General features: G+C 38.4%; 1 protein-coding gene across 1 annotated transcript; it reads left to right on the forward strand.

Annotated features, from left to right (window-relative positions):
• Nucleotides 1-66: 66 nt before the first annotated feature.
• NMBR (neuromedin B receptor) lies at nucleotides 67-18,621 on the forward strand. The gene is made up of 3 exons (XM_063151423.1): nucleotides 67-684; nucleotides 14,661-15,009; nucleotides 17,358-18,621. The coding sequence occupies exons 1-3, from the start codon at nucleotides 269-271 to the stop codon at nucleotides 17,757-17,759; spliced, it is 1,167 nt and encodes a 388-aa protein (XP_063007493.1). The 5' UTR covers nucleotides 67-268; the 3' UTR covers nucleotides 17,760-18,621.
• The last annotated feature ends 3,202 nt before the right edge of the window (nucleotides 18,622-21,823 follow it).

Here is a 21,823-nt window from a genome sequence, read left to right on the forward strand (position 1 = left end):
CCGCCAGGCTCACGATCTCCTGCCCACCGGGAGAGGCTCGTCCGAAGAGCCGAGGGACAGCGCACGGGAGTTTTTATTTCCCTCCCCGGCCACTGCTCCGGCGGACATTCCTCTGCATTTCTTAAGGGAGAAAACTCGCCAGAGAAGGGGTAGGAGGAAGGGCAGTAGAGGAGGGGGAGAGAGTTGATTGACTTGCAGAGAGGTGAAGCTTTGCTGTGGCTCCCGCTGCACTTTGACTGGAGACCTTCAGCCCGCGCGAAGCTGTAGGATGGAGCCAGAGCCCCCGCCCGAGCTCACAGCAATGCCCCTCGGGGAGAATGGGAGTGTGCGCCTGGTGCCCGACACAGCCCTGCTGTCCCCGGGGAGAGGCACGGCCGTGTTCATCATCCGCTGCGTGATCCCTTCGCTTTACCTGCTCATCATCACTGTCGGCTTGCTGGGCAACATCACCCTCATGAAGATCTTCATTTCCAACAGCGCCATGCGAAGTGTGCCCAACATCTTCATCTCCAGCCTCGCTGCTGGTGATCTGCTCCTGCTAGTGACCTGTGTGCCCGTGGATGCCTCCCGGTATTTCTCTGAAGAGTGGCTCTTTGGAGAAGTGGGCTGCAAGCTCATCCCCGTCATCCAGCTGACCTCTGTTGGTGTCTCTGTCTTCACCCTCACTGCCCTCAGTGCTGACAGGTAGGAAAGCTGGGCTGCCACTTCAGCTCTCTGCAACTTGGGCTAAGGCTGATGAAAGGTAAAGCACCTCTCTAGATAAGGCATCCCTGGTTTGCAATCCCCTCATTCCAACCTGTGAGGTGCTTCTTCTTCTCTAGATGGTACTAATTGAAGTTAAAGAATATCTGGAAATGGCTGTGCCTGGCCCCCAGCTTCCAGGGTGTCAGCTGCAAGAATTGAGTTTAGCCCTGTCTTCTGCATCTCTAGGATGGTCCTGTAGCAGTCCATATATTGCAATTTTATTCATTAGAGTAAAGTTTTAGATGCCAGATATTACCCTTGCCAAGTCAGTGTTGTGTCTATGGGCAGTGAGTGATTTAAACCAAGTTAGGCACAAATGTATTTTTAATCAATTTGTTTCTTTCTGCTGAGAAGCTGTACTCATGTGTGCCTGTATGTGTGTCTGTGCCTTAGTAGAAGAGCAGGTTACCAGAGGTGACTGCCAGAAGTAGCTTAGCTTCTTGGAATTCAGGGACCCCAAATTGCTCTGTTTTAAATGTCAATCTTAAACCTTTGTTGAAACTATTCTTATTGTCTTTTGAACTTTTAGAAAAGAAGGAAAATAAATTAAAAAGGAAATACCCCCCAAACAAATTAGAAAGTGACACTTTTATCTCCAGTACTTGTCAAACTAGGAAAAAACAAACAGCTGGATCCCCAGTTTTTCCTCCCAATTACTGTGAATGGGTACTTAAGGAATTTATAGCAACTGAGTGGCTGTAGAACTATGCTGCAGGCTCTGAAAGACAAAATTTTGCAGTGTAATGGCAAACTTAAATTATATGAAATGATCTTTATTTTTTATCTGAGCAATTTTTTTGGGCCAGAAATGAAAATGTTTAATTCCTTCTCCATAAATATTCATCAATTTTCTTTTGTGGGGTTTTGAACTGAGCCACTGCATTATATTGGTGCATGATGTGAAGAGTTGACTTTAGAAATACATCTTCACAATTAGAGTAATGTTTAGGATAACATCCTAACATGTTTAAAACTTTTAATCCTTTATTTTCTGTTGATTTATTTTTTTTTAGCTAATTTAGTCCATTGTTTGATTTCACTTGAGGATAGTTTTCAGTGAACATTCATTTCAGCTATGTTTGAATCAGGTCCTAACATATTTGTCTATAAAAACTGTAACTTGTGAAAATGGATTATGGTTTTGAAGAAGAGATTGCAAAACATATCTTAAAGTGAACACCTGTAGGTCTGTGATTATCTCAGTTAAATAGTATTTCAAAAATCTGTCCTTACAGATCCAAGGAAACCCTGCAGTTCTCTTTCTGCTCTATTTCCACTCCTTAATATCTTGTGGTGTACATCTTGTTTGAAAAGGGAAGAAGTTAGTGGAGATCATTTCTCTAGAGAAATGTAACATGAGGGAATGCTGGTGATTTAATGTTTAAGGATTCATTAATTTGCTTTTTATATAGATTTGGAACATTCACTGTTTGATTTTTTCCAGATAATTTTATATCCCTTTTTATATCAGGAAAGAGTCAAGAATTTATAATACTGACTCTATTTATGCTTAATGCATCTAGAATTGCACATACTAAAAAACAGTCACCGTTTGAGTGCAGAGACCAAATAAGCTCATAATAAATACATTTCTCCAGCATTTTGGACCCCACAGTATATGTCAATGTCAGAAATGGTTATGCTAGGAATTTACAACATTTCTTTAACTTTTGGAGTTTTATTTTAGGTCACTGAGACCAAAAAACTTTTATTTTCCAGTCAGAAGATCTTCCACTGACTTCAGAGACCAGTGTCCTAGGGCCCAGGAAACTGCTGAGTGAAGCTGGCTGAGCTTTCAGCTGTGTCTGGGTTGGAGTCAAATCTACACTTTGTACAACACTTGGTACAACACTTGTGTTGGACTAGAGGGGAGGCACTGGTGTGGAGGGGTTTCTGTGACACCAATCTATAGCCAGATTGTAATGTGTGTAGTCACTAGATCAGTTGTGGGTGATTATGCTGGCAGATCAGAAGTGTTGGCAGCATCCTGCACACAAGAGGTGCTGAGGAGGTGAGGCCTGGCTGTGGGCAGTGTTTTCTCCAGATATGTGAATCTAGGGTAGGATGTTAGCAGTTTGTAAGCAGTGATGCCACCAAGAAGGCTCCATTACAATCCAGTATTTGGTCTGGTGCACAGTGTCTTCTTAGTGGCCTCTTCTTTCACAGATAATGTTCAAAATACATTTTAATTAAAGCCCTTCGTGCTTTTTGCTCCTTGTAACCATGAGACTGTATAGAATGCCAGAGACTGACTACACTACAGAACAGATTTAGGAATACTTAGGATTTTTTGGAGCATGCTTGTGTAAATTAGGATGAGGGAGGTTGTTTTGGTTTCCACAGTCAAATTAATACTTATTGTTTATGTGGAAATTTGGCATAATTATTTCCTTGTGTGTGATACATTTAACAGAAAAAGCTACAGAGGCTACAAACTCTGAATGATTGTTGCCAACAAACTGAAGGAAGAAAAATCACATACGACTACTGTTAGTTTAGTAAAAGTAGTAGTATATAGTTGCATATGTATATATTTTGTAAAGTTGCTTGATTTCATACAAATTGTTTTTGTTACGGAAGTCCTTCTCAGCAGCAGTAATGCTTTCAGTGTGACAAACACGCACCTTTTATTTGGAAGCTTCATTATCTTGTATTGAGGTTATTTGAGTTTTAATTTGGGTTTTTTTATGTGTGTGTACAAATGTAGTATGTGATTTTTAACACTTTCCAGACTTCCATGCAAGATGGGATTTAGCAGCATATCTGCCTGAGGTTGCCCATCCCCATCACAGGAATAGCAGCTGGTTCTTCCCAGCCCTGAGCTCCTGGAGGTGTGGCTGCCAGCTGTGGGGAGAGGTGCCCTGCTGCAGCCCCACACTGTTGGGGCAGAGAGGGATGCAGGTCAGTGGTGCAGGTGGGGATGGTGGCAGCAGAGATGATGCAGTGGTGGCACTGGTGGTACAGGGTTTTGGTGTCAGAGCAGGATGCAGTCTCCCTCTCCTACGGGATGGAGAAGGCAGCACAGGAGATGTGCTGCTGAGCCAGCTGTCCCTTCTCACTGCCATACAGGATATGTAGGGAGAGCAACCCTGCCCCTCATGGCCACTGAGTTTTCTCTATTGTGCAGAAACCAGACCACCTCCACAGACCTTAATATTTCTCTTGTTCATAAAACCAAAGGAAAAAGAGAGGGTGGGCAACAGAAAGAGAAAACTTAATAGACTGGATGACAAATGAGGAAGAGGAAGAGGGCTGAAAGACAAAAATGTACCAAAAAAAAGAGGGGAGCTAGGGGGAGTGTAGGATAGAACACTCCCAATAGCATTCAGCACACCCTAAAAGTGCTCAGAGCTGGTGCACAGTAATCAGGGATGCACTTCCTAAAGATGTGGTGGGACAAAAATTGACAAATGGGGCCTTGATGAGCTTGTTTCTCTAGGGCCCATGGACTGCAGTTTTGGCAAGGGCTAATGGGTGTTGATGAGAATGTCTCAGGACTTGACTTGGTGTGGTCTTTGAGAAGGAGGATAAAAGTAAAGAAGTGAGAAATGTTTGCCAGAGGGACTGCAGCGTGGCACGCATAAAGAAAATATGTGCCAGCATCTCCTCACTGCCAAAAGGACAGAAGCCAGGGATGAGCCTGACTTGAACCATCCAATGAACTTGCTTACTGCTGCACAAAATGTTTTTCAAATTTGTGTCCATGATGGACCCTACATTTAGCTCAGAAGGCAAACCAGGCCTCTAGGGATCCTTATCTTATTCTCAGGGAGAGGGATCTTGCTGTTTTGTGCATGGGAAGGAATCTAGGTAGGGTAAGAACTTAAGCAGGGCAGTATGGAAAGGTGTTTCCAGGATTCTTTTCTGAGTTAGAGGTCTGGATGACATTTTAACCTTGGTGTGGACAGCTCTGGGTGCAGTGAATTAAGACTGGGTGCTACAATGTGCACCTCTGGCATTACTGCTTTATTGTGTGGTACCCACAAAATGCCAAGGCATCTGCAGTGAATAGTCTTTGGAGGAATAAACAGCAGCCCCTGCAACCAGCTTTAATTTGTCCCACACATTCTTTTCTTTTCTCTTTAGCTGTCATTTATGCCTCATTTTTAAGTGATCTGTAAAAATAGGATTAAATTTAATTCTGTTTCTTTTCCTACACGGAATTTTATTTCTAATGAAAAATTTAAATATATTAGATCTAATGCAGTTCTGCTGCACTCTAATGGAGACAGCAAAGCTGAACTCACCCTACTACAATTGCAATAGCATTGTATTTTCTTTCTTCTTAAGTAATGCGACATAGACACCTTTGATGAGACAAATAAGTGATTAACATGTAACAGTTTGAAAATTTAAATTCATACTTAAGTAGCTGAATATAGTGCCTGAGATGCTTAAAATGTATTCTATAGATTTTCATAGCTAAACTATTTGTTCCGTTCCATCTATTTTTTTCTTTATATTTGTTTTGTTTTAGATTTGGGAGACTGCACTCTGTATCTAAAAAAATAAAAAATGTTTTTTGCAAATTTGCACTCTGTGCTGACTTCTGATGACATCTGATAGCAAAATCTGATTTGGTTCAGTTTGCTAGTCTATAATCTCATTTTCTTTGGGAACTTTGGAAATATTCTGAAGTGTGAAAAGCTGCCCTACTACCTTCTGCCACACACCTTCTTTGGTTTTTTCATTAGTAATATCACTTTAATGAAAACTTCTTTTTACTTTTCTTACACTTTATTTTTAGTTTCTTCTTTTATTATGGCAGATGCTGATTCAGGCTGAAATACAGTGATTGAAAAATATAAAACCCTCATTTCTTATTACATGTAGTGAAGCAGGTGAAGCAGGACAGTGGACGTGATTTCCTTTTGAGCTCTAATAGCTGATAGTCAGGAACTAAGGACTCCTTATGAATAAAATAGTATTGAATGACATATTGAAAATTACTTATAATTAATCAAATAAAAAAATAAATAAAAAAAATAACGGTAAAATGGAAGATTATAAATGGAAAAACTATGCCTTAGCACTATACAGTAGATGGGAAAACAAAAATATATGGACCAAGTAGAACTATGATATTCTATAAATATTTATTTTAGATATAGAACACTTGAGGTAAATGTATTGAACGAATGAATGAGCGAAGTACATTAAAATAAATGATGGTCCAGATGTTTCTCTCACTGTAGGCTACAGCAGTATGGTTATAATTATGCAATAACAGGTAATGCAAAAGAAATTTAAGAGAGGTTTGTCTGTCACCTTTTTTAAACTTTCCTTTTAGTTCATGTATGCAAATTGACTCTCAAAATAAAGCTTCCCAGAAAACCTTTGTCAAATGAGACAATGAGGCCTGTCCCCACCCAATAATTTTCCAATTAATTTATATCTATCTTATGCAGATAAAACGGGGTACAATATAAAATATTCCAGAAAAAAAGAGAGATAGCAGAACCTCCGCCTCCCCAACATGTTTAGATCTAGAGATTGCAGAAAGAATTTTATGTCTGGAGTAGATTAAGGAGTTAACTATTATAGGGTAATATTGTCCACACCAGGCAATTCAAATCAGCTGCTGGAGAAGTTCCTCTTGTGACTGTCTTTGCTCAGCTAAAAATGATTTCTCAGCAAATAACATTTTCCTGCCAAGTTAGGCACTACTGTTTCTCAGACTTCATATGGATGCATGCATCTGTTAAACTCCTGCCTTTGTGCATGTCCTGTGTGTACTCTCCAGCCCATAGAGAAACAGCTCAGGTTGAGGATGGTGAAGTGAGAAACGGCTGTGGTGTTTATCCCGATCAGTGATCAATGCAGTGCCTGTGTTGAGCTGGCAGAAGCCACTTTGTTTTAACTATTGCAAATGCTGGTGTTTGGATTGCCTTTTGTAGGCTGCAACCTAAACAGGGAGAAACAGCTCCAAAACCATCCCTCCTGTTTCCTGCTTCTTTGAGCTATTCAGTAAAAGCCTGTGTCTGTGACACACAAAATAGCTGCTAAACAGCAGATCCAGCCCAATTCTTAACAAGTATGTATATCACCATCCATTTATGTTATTTGTTTGCTCTTCAGCATAATGTGGTACACTATTCCCTTATCTGTTATGCTGCCATGGGTTAATACGAATTGGAATGCTGTAATTCTCAAGTCAGCATTTAGCAGATCCTCAGAAATGATGTCAAAGATCAAGTATGCTCTACCAAAGCTTTGTCTAGGGAAAAGATTTCACATGGTAAGTTTGTTAGAGAATAAATAATACATCTCTGCAGTGTGATGGAACTCTTCAGTATCTTAAATTATCAAGAAATAATTTAATTGAATCTTCATTTTAAATTGTTTAATTACAGAAAAACTTGTGCATTTATGATATGAATTCTGCTGCAGAACCAGACTATATATTTCCGGTGCTAAATTATTTTATGGGGTTTTATCTGTATTAATGAAACAAGGTATATGTAGTCACAATTCTAGGTCTAAACATGCAACTTCTAAACTATGGTGAGATTCAGTGTAATTTGACAGTGTAATTACAAATAGCAAGTAAGTTCTTCATTAAATTTGTAGAAATAAGAGGAAACCTACTTTGTTGTCCATTGAAGAGAAGCATATTTTGGACCTAAGTTGACACAACTTTTCAGGTGTCAGAGAAGATAACCACAAGATAAACAACCCACAAAATCTTTTCATAATTGCATCTGCTGCATGTAGATTTGTGTATTTCCAAGTTTGCATGAGCATATATCAAAATGAAATTGTGGTGTGTGTATGAACATGAGAGAAGGGGTTATTCTGATATGATGTAATTATATCTCATATAACTTTATCTTTTCCTTCACACGATTATTCCAAATGTTGTTTCATTTTTTCCAGCTGCTTTTCATAGTGTTTTTTAAGAATAGTTTCATACTTGTGTTTTGGCTCCAAGTTTGTTTGATTAAATGTATTTTAAGGATTGCTACATTAACTTTTCCCTCTATAATGTTTTTATATTCCTTTCCTTTTTACCATGTTGTGTACTTCTGTATTTTCCATCTACACTGATTACAGGGCAGCCCAAGATCAGAAGTTGCAAATAAACTTGCAGTGGAAATGTGTTTAAAAGGGAGAGAGTAAAGCTTTTAGATTATACTACTGGAGCAAGTAGATGAATTTGCTAACTTTTGAATTTAGAAATTAGAGATTTAGGGTCTATATTCTCAAATGGGAAAATCTAAGTCTGTTCTAGGTATATTAATAGAGATTTGGTTATTTAATTCTTCCTGGCTTGTAACATTTCTAAAAATCATCTGACCATGTTATGTTCTCCACAACAGTGTGTTATCTGCTGTGGCCTAGATTATAACCGAATTAATCACTGAAATGGGAGAAATTGTTTTGTAACAACAAAAAATTTATAAAGGTAAAATGGCACTAAGCATATTTTACATGTGGCATTTCTTCTTGCAGACACTCTAGTTTCTGTAGTTGATATTTTTCTTGACCTTCTGATCCAGCAATGATGATTTTATGAGATCTTATTCAAGTATGTATAGATATTTTTGCTGAGAGACATGCAGGAAGCATGTAGTAAATATGCAGACAAGCATGCAACTCTCTCTTATCAGTCTAAAGGTTGGGGTATCGATGGGATTTGGATCAAACTCATTTGGAGAAATGGATTCCTCTTTTCTCCAAGTTCTTTGACCCTTCAGGATTGAAACTAAACACTGAAAGAATTAAACAAGGTTAGTTGTGGTTTTCTAAGCTTTTTTAACAGGAGAAAAGAGAACTAGGGGACAAAGCCAAAAATTACATAAGCTTGTCCAGGCTGCGCATTGCAAGGCCTAATATCCAGCCTGGATACTGGCTTTCCCCTCATCCCATCCACCCCTCCTGAGCAGAATCCAAATCCAGAATTCCAAATTAGTGTTGGAATGAGATAAAGAGTCAAGAAAGATGATAGAAGCCAAGAAACTATACATGCTAAACTTCCTTATACTTCCCCCTGGGAAATAGTATATAGAGTTGTTTGTGTGATGCAGCAGGCTAAGAATAAAGTTCTCTCCTCACAGGTGAAATGTTAATTTTGAGTCTAGCAGCCTGGGCAATGGGTCCCAGACACCCTGGTTGCATGAATGGCCCCATTTTGTTCCTGGAGAGGCATATGCCAGAGCTGCCTTTGCAGTGGCAGTTTTGTGAAGGGTGATGACTTTGGTGTGCCCCAGCCATTATTTAAACATAACTTTGAGATCAGGCCCCTCAACTTGGCTGTGCTTAGTTTCAGGATTGTAAATGAAGCTTAGGTGCAAACAGAGTAGTTTCAATCCAGGGAGCTCCTGGCATGAACAGCAGGGGAAATACAACTGCTTGCTTATTTTAAAAGTCAAGAATGGGCACAGTGGGTTGGGATGGGCCAGCCATTGTGTAAGGCTGCTGGATGATGTTTTCAGGTGTCTGAAAGTGTGTGTGTTTTTTTTTTTTAATGCATATACTTATGTCTGTGTATATCTATCTATATATGCACAAACCCATATTCAACAGTGCCAGGGCATGGGACTGAGGACTGGTAGTCAGACACTTGTCAAACTGGTTTTCTAGAGGTCCATGATGTGGTTTTGACCTGGGTCAATCAGTATTCTCTAAACAATTTCTAGGCATGATTCAGGATTGAACACAAGCCCAGTGGCCATTACCAACAGAAGTGTAAACTTCCTAATTTGTTTGAATGTGGTGGTCTTGTACTGGGCAATTTGAGAGATTAATTAAATAGTCATGGATGTTTGGCCTCCAGACCTAAAAATAGACTGTGGCACTGTTTAGTTTGCTCATATAGATGTAGCATCTTTATTAGATTTGATTCTCCTCTGTCCTCTCCACCTTTTCACAGTAGAAACTTAGAGAAACTGCAACTCTAATGAAGACCTATTAGTCTGTCTTAAGATATGTTAAAACGTGTTCATCAGTGACTTGATATTATCAAACTTAAATATAAATTTACTGGAAATGCTGACATATATGAACTTTTCTGAATAATAGCTGGTGAAACAACTTACTAATATTATTTTCAGGAGCAGAATTGAACAAATGAATTATGGTACTTTTAACTCGTGATTTTAACTAGTGCAGGTATCAATGACTGGCTTTAGAGAAGTAGAAGTAAAGTCCAGAATGCTGGCATTGCAAGATTTGCACAAGATTGTAGGAAGCCTAGTTAGCCAATATGAGGCAAATCGCAAGTAGCAGAAGTAGAAAGAAAAGAAAAAATGAAATGGAAAGAGAACACTTATCCTCTGAAACACTGGGTGGACAGGGCAGGTAATACACTTCATGCAGAAAAGAACCCTTCCACCATCCTGGGAAACTTCTGGTTTGATTCTTTTCAGGGTGGAGAAACCATCAACAAGAGTTGAACCATTATTGATAGTTTTTGGCTCAACGGAGTGTATTTTTACAGAGTGGAAAACTTTTTCCACTTAGGAAAATCTTAAGATTTTTCCCCTGAGAAACACAGAACACATGTCATTGACATTGATTTTAAGTGTGTTTGCACATGGTCTTCTAGTCTGCATTTCAAATACTGTTTATTCTATTCACTATCAGACCTCAGAGATGCTCATTCCTGAGTAAATGAAATTCTTTGCTCTCAAGAGATAAGCACAGAATAATATTGATATTACCTGGAAAAAAAAAAGAGAAATGTACTTTACATTGCAAGAATTTACAAGAATAAAATAGAGCAATGCACATCTCAATTCCCGTGATAAAATGATACCACAATGTTTTCAGCTAGATAAATTGTTGTGCTCTTAATGATTCAGCTGGAGTTGGGCCAATAGAGCTGCCCATACAAGGAAAAGGGCTTTGGAACATCCAAAATTTCATTTTACTGTAGAGTGGACTGCAACTGGACATGATATGAGTATTTTTAACAAATACTGATTGCGCATCCAGGTTTCCTTTTTGGATATATTTATAAGCTATTATGTTGTTAAAATTTTTGTGTTTGAAAACACCATGCAGGGACACAATAAAAGATTAACATATGAATGGTTTTGATAAATTACTCTAGTTTGCAGGAAATGCAGTACAATGACACAACAACATCACTTTAAAAAGCTTATTTATAATGAGGCAAATAGTACAAACCCCTCCAGCTCCAGGATTAAAATGAAAATTGAAGTAATGTGAAACTTCCCTGCCTGGCCTCTGACACTTCATTATATTTATTTTCATTGTGATGTCATGTAGGAAATTAGGTGATAATTTAGGGTCCTATTTGTGGTAGGTACTATATAAACAGCAAGAAGAAGAAAGTCCTTGACCTGAGGGGCTTTTAAAAAAGTACAAGAGACCATGCAGAATCAAAAGGGCAAGGAGATAGTGAGGCTAATTGAGTTAGAATGGTAGGCTATTTTCCAGTGGCTGCCTAGGTATTGACTAGTTATTTTGGGGTTTTCTTTTTAGGTTTTTTTAAGGTCATCACAAAAAAGTACTGTAGAAGAAGAGGTAGGAAAGCAAAGGAAGGACAGAATAGGTCTATTAAAGGAGCACCTTCTGTTAAACCAGCTGTGTGGGAGGGAAACAGCATTGTGGATGCAGCAGAAACAGGACTAGAGCTTTCCATTCCAATTTGGAGCTGAGAAATACCTTTAGAAAGTCTTTGAAAACAAAGGTCAGGAGAAGTAGATAAAATAGATTGGAGTTTAGAAGGTAGCAAAATGTTATATCTCTGGAGAAAGAGGATATTCATTCATTAATTTATTTTGGGATTGGGTAGAAGGGAGGAGATTGGGTTTTTTGTATAGTTTTTTTTTGCCATTTTAAAGCAATCTGCTGAAGGAGAGTGGGCAAGTTTGTGCTTGTATCTCTTGGCAGAAACCACTGCTCCAAAGGCAGGAAGAGTTTCCTGAGTTGGGGTCCCTTTGTCAGCAGTAATAATGATAGAGGATATAGCGAGACAGAATTTACTTGATGGCTTTTAATTAAAACCAAATGCATATTTATAATTATTTCTTGGACTTCATGGCAGCCTATAATTTGCTCTTTTTCATCAGTGAAGTAAAAGAAAAGATGAATTTACTTACTAATTTGACTAATTTGCACTGTTAGTCTAATTTACTGACATTGTTTTTATTGATGGAAAAGATGGTCTTTGCGATTTGAATGGTTGCTGGTATATTTTTGCTTTACACTGGTTTTATACAAAGGAAGAGGTTGGGTTTTCACTTTGGGAACACTTCTCATTCCACTCAGTTTACATTTCATTTTATCTGTAACCTGTTTCTTTTCACTCTATAGCTTTTTAGAGATATAAACAAGATGACAAGATGTTTTTGTAAAACACAGTGCGTTTTTCTTGACGCTGAGTACTGTGAAGGGCTGAGACCTAGGCAGAGTGCCACCTTGTAGCCACTAAAGTAGCAAGTTGAATGAAAGGAGGGATTTGTTTTGCACTAAACTCATCTGTTTTGTGAAAAAGGGCGCTCTGCTTCAATACCTTTCCACTTGGAGTAAGTTATGGCTCAGGGAAAAGCATAGTATTTGCTGAAACAGCAATATATGCCAAGGTACAAATATATGTCACATCTTCTGCTAATGTAAAGACTTCTGAAAAATTCTTCCATTTAGAGATTAACTAGGCCCATTTGCTGCTAAAAGAATTATTTGTGATGTGGTCATTTACTTGGGTCATAGGACTGTGGTCAAAATATTTTGAAGCAATGAAATGGAAAAGGAGAGGAAAAAAAATCTGTACAACAAAATATTATTTTTATCCAATGTCCTCCCCCTACCCCAAAATCCCCAACTGGCTCTTCCCTAAGAACACAAACTTTTTAAAAAATGAGCAGATGTAAGGACTTGACATCATCTCAGAAACAGAGGGTCTGTCTTTATGTAATGAAATAAAGGCAGACAGCAATAGGAAGCAATTACTGAATAATAAGGTCACAGTTTGTGCTGGGGAATATTCATGCTTTGTGCAGAAGCTTCTGTCCTTCCTATGGCAATATAAAGGCTTTCTTTACACCTTGGTGTCCAGGGAGTTTCTCACTGCGTGTTAGCAGAGATGGTAACTATAAATTAATGGAGACAGTTTGCTGAATTTTGTTTTCTACTCCATGATAGGGGTGAAAATACAGTAAAAATTCTCTCTGAATTTAGAGAGGATATGAACATTAATAGCCATTATTTTTAATTATTTAATGATCATATGATTTATCACAAACCTGAGAAGGAGAACCCCAAGGCACGTTTTGACTGACATATTCTGTGAAGGAAAGGTTTCCTTGGGTACTGTTGCAGTGCTTTACTCTAGATGTTTTCAGGGCATAGCCAGTTGCAAACAGCAGCTTAAGGTGTTGAAGAGCTATGAACTACCTGTCAGGACCTGCAAATTGGCAATTGGTTTGGGATCACAGCTCCATTTATCAGCATTCCCTTCAGCAACCAAGTCATATTTGGGTATAAACTAATCCTTGGTAAGTATTTAGTCACTTGCTCATCCCCATACGTATTTATACATCTATAGGCATGTGCATCTATCTACATACATGGATATGGAATTTTATCACAAAGTAGAGGCATCTAACTTACTGTTCTCCTTAATCTAAGCTCATTGTGTAGCTAGCAGAGAAAAAACCCAAGCACCCTAGAGGGTGATTTAATATACCTAAAATCTGAAACACTCTTTAAAAGTGATTCATACTTCTTCACAGACTACAAACACTCGAGGATGAGAAAAGTTATGTACCTGGAGTATGAACCTCTACTGACTCTCCTTATCCTGTTAAACTTTTCCTTGAATATTAAAGAAGAATAATTTTTTCCATTTCTCAAAACTTTTGCTCTTTCAGAAGAAATCACAGCCATCCCAAATCAAATTGATAGCAGAAACAGGAAAATTAATGCAGTTAAGAAAAATCCCCTGAACTTCCATATTGCCACAGCTTAGACAAAATGAAATGTTTTGTTTAACCTTTGTTTAAGATTTAGTTTTTAATAAAAACATTGAAGCATAATTTACTTACATTTAAAAAAAATTAGATAAATTTAAAATTTAAGTAGATCTTTAAGGTATCCTTGAAATATTTTTCTCAAATTCTATTTGTCCTTATAACAATTACATTTTCTTGTGGAAAGTTTGACTTCGTATCACCTCCTGGAATGTTTTTTTTAAATAAAAGAATTCCTGACCAAAATGTTCTTCTACTAATTTATTTTATTTTGCTCTAGAGTGATATTTCCATTCTCTGCAATTATTCCTTTTTCCATTGCAGAGGCTATGAAATTATCAGTTCCACAAAGGTTTATATGCAATCATACGTTATGAGACAGTTTTCCAAAATGCAGTGTAGAGCAGCAGCTTCCAGCTATTGATGTGGAAATGTTTACTTTATGTAGGAGTTTATACTTTCTGCACAGGCCATTGGGAGTCATAAATGCCTGACTTTATGAAGATGCATATATTCCTCTGAGGGGGGCTGGGAGTATCCTAGAGTGGGAAAGTTGTGGTGGCAGCCAGAGAGGCCTGAGCTTCAGGAGCCAAGGAAAGAAGGAAGGAAACACAAAGTGTGCATGTGCTGGTACACGTGGAATATTGAAGTAGGATGACTTGTGGATATTTGGATATTTGAAGAAGGAAAGGGTAGAGCCATGGCTGATTCTTCGCTTCCACCACACTGGCACAGAATGGGCACCTACAGACACAGGTTGTATCCAGGCCTCCTTCTGCCTCCTCTGATGAGTGTATACAAAAAAAAAAAACGTGGAGATTTGGAGAATGCGAGTTAAAGAAAGATTAAAAGCCCCTTGACATTTCAAATTAGGAAAAAATATGACATTGTTTTAATCAAAGATATGAAGCAAGCTTGTGGATTGCATGTTGAATTTGAATACCTTTTAATTTGTATCTGCATTTTGGTCAATTTCAGGTACAAAGCAATTGTAAATCCCATGGACATCCAGACCTCCAGTGCAGTGCTGTGGACTTGTCTCAAAGCCACTGCCATCTGGGTAATCTCCATGCTCCTGGCAGTTCCTGAAGCAGTGTTCTCCGAACTGGCTCACATCAATGACACCGATAATGCCACCTTCACAGCATGCATACCATACCCCATGACAGACGACATGCACCCAAAGATCCATTCTGTGCTGCTTTTCCTTGTGTATTTCCTTGTCCCTCTTGTAATTATCAGTATCTACTACTATCATATTGCAAAGAGTTTAATAAAAAGCGCTCACAACATCCCTGGGGAACACAGTGAGCATTCCAAAAGACAGGTAAGCAATTTGCTTTTTACATCCTGGTAAAAGACTTGTGTGCTGTATACACTTATGAATGAAAGTGAAGGAATTATAACATCCAAGCTGTTGGATTTTGCAGAGCATTAGCTCAGTTTCCACATGAAATAAGGCAAGGATTTTCTCAAGATTTTCCTTGTTTTCAAGACTACTTAATATTAAGCCCAGTATGTAAATGAATATGAACAAGGAAAATTATAAATTCAGTGCCATGAATGCTCATTTCTAACAGCAAATGAGATTGGTATATATGTTTGTATGTGCTGTTACTGTAACCATTACTTGTATTCTTACTGAGGAATGATGTTTTTGTAGTTAATGATGGTGGCTTCGACCGCCTCCATAGGCAGTCATTTTAGGAAAGAAATCTTACATTAATGTTTTGAGAATTGTTCCTTTTTGTGCTTGGAAATGAGAAAACTGACATAGGCAGGGAAAACTTTACTTAAGGGATCTAAGATTCTTTTCAGATTAAGGAGTGCTGGAGACCTGAACAGAGAGCATTAACTGATTTTTTTTTTACTTGGATACAATACTGAACTCGCACTTTTCTAATATCTTTTCTGTTAGAGATGCTATAAAACTCCTGGTATAGATTCTGTATATCTTTGAGACAAACCATTTTAAAATGCTAGGCAAAGCCAATCTTCCCCGTGAGGCACAGGGAGCAACAAGATAGTAGCATTAGCAGGAATACACATATGTACAAACAGCAGCTTTTGCAGTGAAAGTGCCTCAGCTGCTTTGCAAAAGCATTAGTACTGATAGAGAAAAATAATTATGCCAATTTAAACAGTTTTGAATTGTTTTCTCTGCCAGTAATTTAGAAAACTACTTTCATACTCTCAGAAATTTCTTTGCATGCACACATTCTTTTCAAAAGACTACATTCCTTTACGTCCTTTTTTGAGCAACATTTCATTTCTACTCTAGTCTGTTTCTTGTCAAAAGTGCATATATATTAGCACTTCATGTATTATTTTATTTTCCCGTGAAATATAGAGAGCCTTTTGGCTGAACCCTCTGGATGGAAACAATATTTAATTTATAACACATTTCTGAATTCACATGTATTTTCAAAGTAAGAACACATTTTTTCATTCTACTTAGTTGTTTTTTTTTTTTTCTTCTTTGTTAATCTATGAGGCTCTGAAGAATAGAAAATTCTGGTGGACTTACATATCTCCCAAAAAGAGGAAATAAATTCAGGCCATTGCTATCAGCTCATGTTTCTTTAAACCAAGTGTGATATTCACACTACACTTCTGCACCTTTTAGTCTGCTCTAGCAATCTGTCTGAGTGCAAATGCTACCAAATTTGAAGGTTAGAGTTTTCCCAGCTATTTTGATTTCCCCAGTTTTTTGTTTTGATAGACCCAAGAAAACAATTTAAAGATTAATTTCACAGGTTTTGAAAAAATGTTAGAATAAATTCACTTGTTTGTTTTTTTCCTTTTTTTTTTTTTCTTTTTTCCCCAGAAAATTGAGCAGAGTAGAAAACTTTCCTTCCTCTGCAAAACTTTCATACCTGATATACACAACAAATCTTTTAGGAGGAATAAGGGGGAAACTTTCTGCTTCTCTCTGAAGCCTTCTACCTGGCCAGTTTATCTCCCTCTCTCAGTTTGGAACTTCTGTGAAGGTTCTTATTGTGCCATCTTTTCAGCCATTCTCAGTATCTACAATGTAATCTGTTATGCCTTAGCACTGCAATTAAGGTACATTTTGTGATGTTATTGCAATTAATGGAACCTTTCACCTTACCCTGGAATTAAGATGCTTTAGATGGCGTAATACAATTTTGGTGGTTTCCCCAGGAGAGAGGTGCAAGCTGAGACCCTCAGTGAAAAACAAAGGGATATAAGTATCACTGTGTAGCTAACACCCTAGTCATGTCGATCTAAGGATACCTCTAGATTTTGAAGCCAGAACCTATTTCTGAATAGCTTCCTAACTAAAACTTAAGTTTCAAGCCAAGCACTGAGATCTCATAAGAAAAGGTTACGTTTCACAACACCCTGTGGTGCATGCTTACAGACTAAAAGCCAGTGCTTCCTGGGGTCATGAATCGCCCTTGCTGTGTGTATCATATAGAAAGAGCAACCTTCTGTAACTGCAAACAGCTAAGTTGACTGAGAGTTAACTGAAAGAGGAAAAGGAAATGAGATAGCAAAAGTAATTCAGCCCCTGAAGGAAGAATTTTTGCAGGCCTTACTCATGACAATTGCTGAAGCTAATATAGCAAAATGCTACATATTTTAATGAAACCTGTTATGTGGGATAGCTCTGTGTGTTGTTGTTCATTTGGGTTCTTTTCATCTTTTTAGATGGAAACTCGGAAGCGTCTGGCAAAAATTGTTTTAGTTTTTGTTGGCTTCTTTGCTATCTGCTGGTTTCCCAACCATGTGCTATACTTGTACAGATCCTTTAATTACAATAAGATTGATCCATCGATGGGACATATGGTTGTTACCTTAGTGGCCCGAGTGCTAAGCTTCTGCAACTCTTGTGTCAACCCATTTGCACTGTATTTCCTCAGTGAGAGTTTTAGAAGACATTTCAACAACCAGCTCTGCTGCAGGAAGAAAGCTCAGAAAGAGAGATCTGCCAGCTATTTGTGCAACTCTTCTGCCATTCAAATGACTTCCCTGAAAAGCAATACCAGGAACACAGTGACTACCATGACACAACTGAATGGGCACAACTTGAAACAAGAAATGTCATTATGATCTAATGAGTGTGATTTTTGACTGTGAAACAAATCTGAATTTTTCCTTTGCAGCTTGTAAGTAACTTTTGGCTCTTGTTCTCAGACAGTCCTCAGAGGAGAGGCTCTGTTAAATTCTGGCCAATATGAGGTTATTTCACACCATCTGACTCTTAGAAGTGAAGAGTATGTTTTATTGAGAAAACAAAACTGACTGACATAATATTGTACTTTAAAAGAGATGCTGATATATGTTTTACATAAAAGAAAGCAGTGTATCTGATCAAACATTGCTTTAAAAAGTATTGATTTTCTGATATCAAAATATGTATTTTTATCTGAATATTGATCCAGGCTCATGTATTGCTTTAACAGAGTTTGCATGACTTTAGCTCTGTTGTGTGTGTGCTAGCTTTGCTGATTACGACGGTTAGGCATTTTGGATTCCATTAAACTTTTATTTTTAATTTATTTTTTCTTTAATCAGCTCACATTGCGACACAGGTAGTCAAATTGACACAATGACTGAAGCTTATTGCCACTACTTGTACAAGCCTGTTCATATAAAAGTTTGAAGAAGGGTGTCAAAGCTGAATCCCGCCTTATACAGTGGGATAGAAACTGACAAATAATCATTCCCAAGCCAGGTGAGAGGTTAGCTTTCATGTCTGAGCTCCAGAGAGAAGGTGCTCACAGTGTCTTTCTTAGAAGGGGCAGTAATTTGCAGACAAAGGCACCTTGTGGAAGTAATTTTTTTATGGTCAGTTCGTGAGCCAAATGTAATTTTAAGTATGTTTTTCTTTACAGTTGGGTGGAACTGCTCCAGCACAGATCTGTCTCTGTCACAACACTGTATCCTGTTCTTCTGCAGTGACTTCTCTAAGGTGAATACTAGAGAGCACACCAGAAATTTAGACTGGACTTTGGAATTAGTTGCTAGTCTTATAATTTCAAAAGCTGAAGTGCTAATGCAGTGTATCCATTCATTTTTCCCTTTGTCCTTAATAATACACTTGCACTTATTTAGTTCTGTTTGTGAGTCTGTGAATCACCTGAAGTTCAAAATTTCTTTTGCAATTCCTCTTTTTTCAAGACTAGCTATATCCCTACCCACATTTTTAAAGCAATGAGAACTTATATTGATGTAAACTGTAAGTGTTCTAGCTAATTATCTAGGAAAAAAATTTCCCCAGCTGTAACCACTCAACAGGGAAAGTAACAGATTGAAGTTCTTAAGGTCAACCAGCAAGGTCTAGCTGGTGAGACCTATAGTTGTGCTGCATTCAAATGAGAAAACACTAAGTTCAGTTTAGACTGGCTTCCTATGGCCTACCCGAGCTGGTTGCAGTTGCCCTGTGGCTTCAGTGGCTCCTTAGAAGTCTTCATACAAAGAAGATTACTAACATGAATTCTAAATCTATGTGGAATGGTTTAGAAAGTTGTTGTTTTGTCATAGTTTAGGAACGGAATTCCCCAATTTAGTGTTCCCACTGAAACACTCCAAACCGTGTGCTGCTGTCTCACTCCACAATTCCCTCTCCCCTGCAGTGGGGCCTAGAGGAGAAATTGGAGGCACAAAAGGCACATATCAAGGGTTAAGATGATAACAATTTACTAGAAACAGCAATGAAACAAGCAACCAACAGTAGCAACAATAATATTAATAACAGAGTGTTATTAAAATTAATAACAAGGAGTGAAGGATTCATATGCAATCACTTACCACAGGGAACCTGGCACTTCCTGGACCACTCACTTCACCATTGGCCTGACTGGAAGGAGCCCATCCCTCCCCTGCCCCCTGCTTTGGCATGAGGTGGTATAGAGTAACCCCGAGGTCCTGGTCATGTCCCTCCTGGCAACTGCAGAAATGAACGCTTTTCTGGCTGGAACCAGGACACATCCATAACTGCCTAACACTGCCTCATCCTTCTTTTTCTACATTTTACCTCTTCTCTTTCTTCTTGCCTTCTGAGAACATGCCCACCTGTTCTCAGAAGTACTTTTTAATTTTATATCACTAGTTCTTCCTGGATGACAGACAAAGTTTTGGATCCTTCTCTTCTGATCAGTCTCAAGTCCTTTTCACTCACAAATATTTTGCACCTGCAAAGCACTAATGCTTAAAGTCTTCCTTTGTCAATTCTTGGTGTTTATCATTGACTGTGATCAAGTTTTCTGTTTATTTCTGCTGGGGATTTTGTGGTTCCCTGCTCCTCATTTTGTTTGATAATCTTTCTACACTGCATAGCCTTTCACAGAACATCTAAATCCATTGTTGCTTTTATTTCCAAAGTGAATTTTTCTGATGTGAACATTACCAGATGATACAGGTGCTCTACTGGAAAAATAGTAACTAATTTGTAGTAGATTTGATGTTTCTGTTTGATTCATGCTCTCCCCTCCCAATGTCTTAAATTGCTGAGTGTGGTATGGACAGCATGAACCAGCTTTCTGGCACAATGGAAAGCTACAGTCTGTTCCTTTTTGTTGAGAGGGGAAGGTGTTCAGAGGTAGACTATAACCCCTTGTTGTCAGGAAATCAGCATGGTTTTGCTTCATTATATCCCAGACTTAATATGCAAATTCTGTTTCAAGTAAGTAAACTAAATTTTATATAGCTCCTTTCAAACTCTTGTAGCATGGCATGGGGGAATGAGTTAATCTGTCTGGAGATTTACTAGGAGTGTTGCTAACCCACTGTGCACATTTTGGAAGTGTCTGTTATTGTTTTTTTGTACATGTTGTATATAAGCTGCATGTATAAAGCTATTTTCAGACAACTCTGCTTGCTAACAATTAAAATGATAGTAGAATGCATTTTATGAAGTATTTTCTTCCAACTGTAGTCAAAGGAACAAAGAAAATCTGCAAATAAGATCATGTCAGCTTTTCATATACTGCATTGAGATCTATGCCAAAATAGTTGTTAAAATGCCATCTGATTTTTTTTTCCTGTTATAAAAATATTCTTATTTCAGGAACATCAGTTCTTTTCTATCTTCCTCTCCTGAGTCTTGAGATGGCTTCTTTCAAAAATATTTTTGCAACGATTGAGAAAACTACCAATCTTTCTTAGTTTTTGAAAAATGAGAGAATAGAGGTAATTACTGTTTCATCGGTGTAAGACATTTATTTTTTGTAGACTAGAGCTAGTACAATGTAAGTCTGATAGCATCTTCTCACTTCACCCTGTCAATACTAGAAGTATAACATACACTGCTGAATCCTGAAATGTCAGTATGGTTAAATTCTCAACCAGCCTGAGAGATCTCATTTAGCATTACACTGTGATGTGATAATTATCTTCAACAAAGGCGCTTCACTTTGAATACAGGGACAGATTTTTGCAACATACCTGCCCCATAGATATTTTTCTTAACTCAGTCAAGACAGATTCACAGAAACTATGGCCCAGGAATTAGCAGGGCTGATTGAGAGGTATTAAACCATGCTCAGAGGTGGAAAAAGATAAGACCAGGCTACTAGAGATCAGTCTGGGGGTAGTAGGCTTGTGACGAGGGCAAAACCATTACCCCAGCTGAGGTGCATCTCCACCAATGCACGCAGTATGAGCAGCAAGCACAATAAGCTGGGAGCCATTGTACAACAGGAAAGTATTTGCTGTCATGGAAATATAGTGGGATGACTCTCATGACTGGAGCGCTGCGATGGATAACTATAAGCCCTTTAGAAGGGAAAGCAGGAGAGGCGGTGGGATGTGCCTGTGGGTAAGGATCAGGAGGAAGGAAGCAGGGTGGACGGCAGGGTGGGGGGAGTCTGGTTTATTCCACCCATCCAGGATGAACAGACAGAGGAGGCATTCTACAAGCAGCTGGCTGAAGTCTCATGATTGCTGACCCTTGTATTCATGGGTGACTTCAACTTGCCAGATGTCTTCTGGAAACACAACACAGCAAGGAGAAAACAATCTAGGAAGTTCCTGGAGTGTATGGAAGACAACTTCCTAACGCAACTGGTAAATAAACCTACCAGAGAAGGTGTCCTGCTAGACCTGTTTTTTGTGAACACAGAAGGACTGGTGGGTGATTTTGTAGTCAGTGGTTATCTTGGACACAGTGGCCA

Source organism: Melospiza melodia, chromosome 3 (assembly GCF_035770615.1).
Source record: "Melospiza melodia melodia isolate bMelMel2 chromosome 3, bMelMel2.pri, whole genome shotgun sequence".
NCBI classification, from domain to species: domain Eukaryota; kingdom Metazoa; phylum Chordata; class Aves; order Passeriformes; family Passerellidae; genus Melospiza; species Melospiza melodia.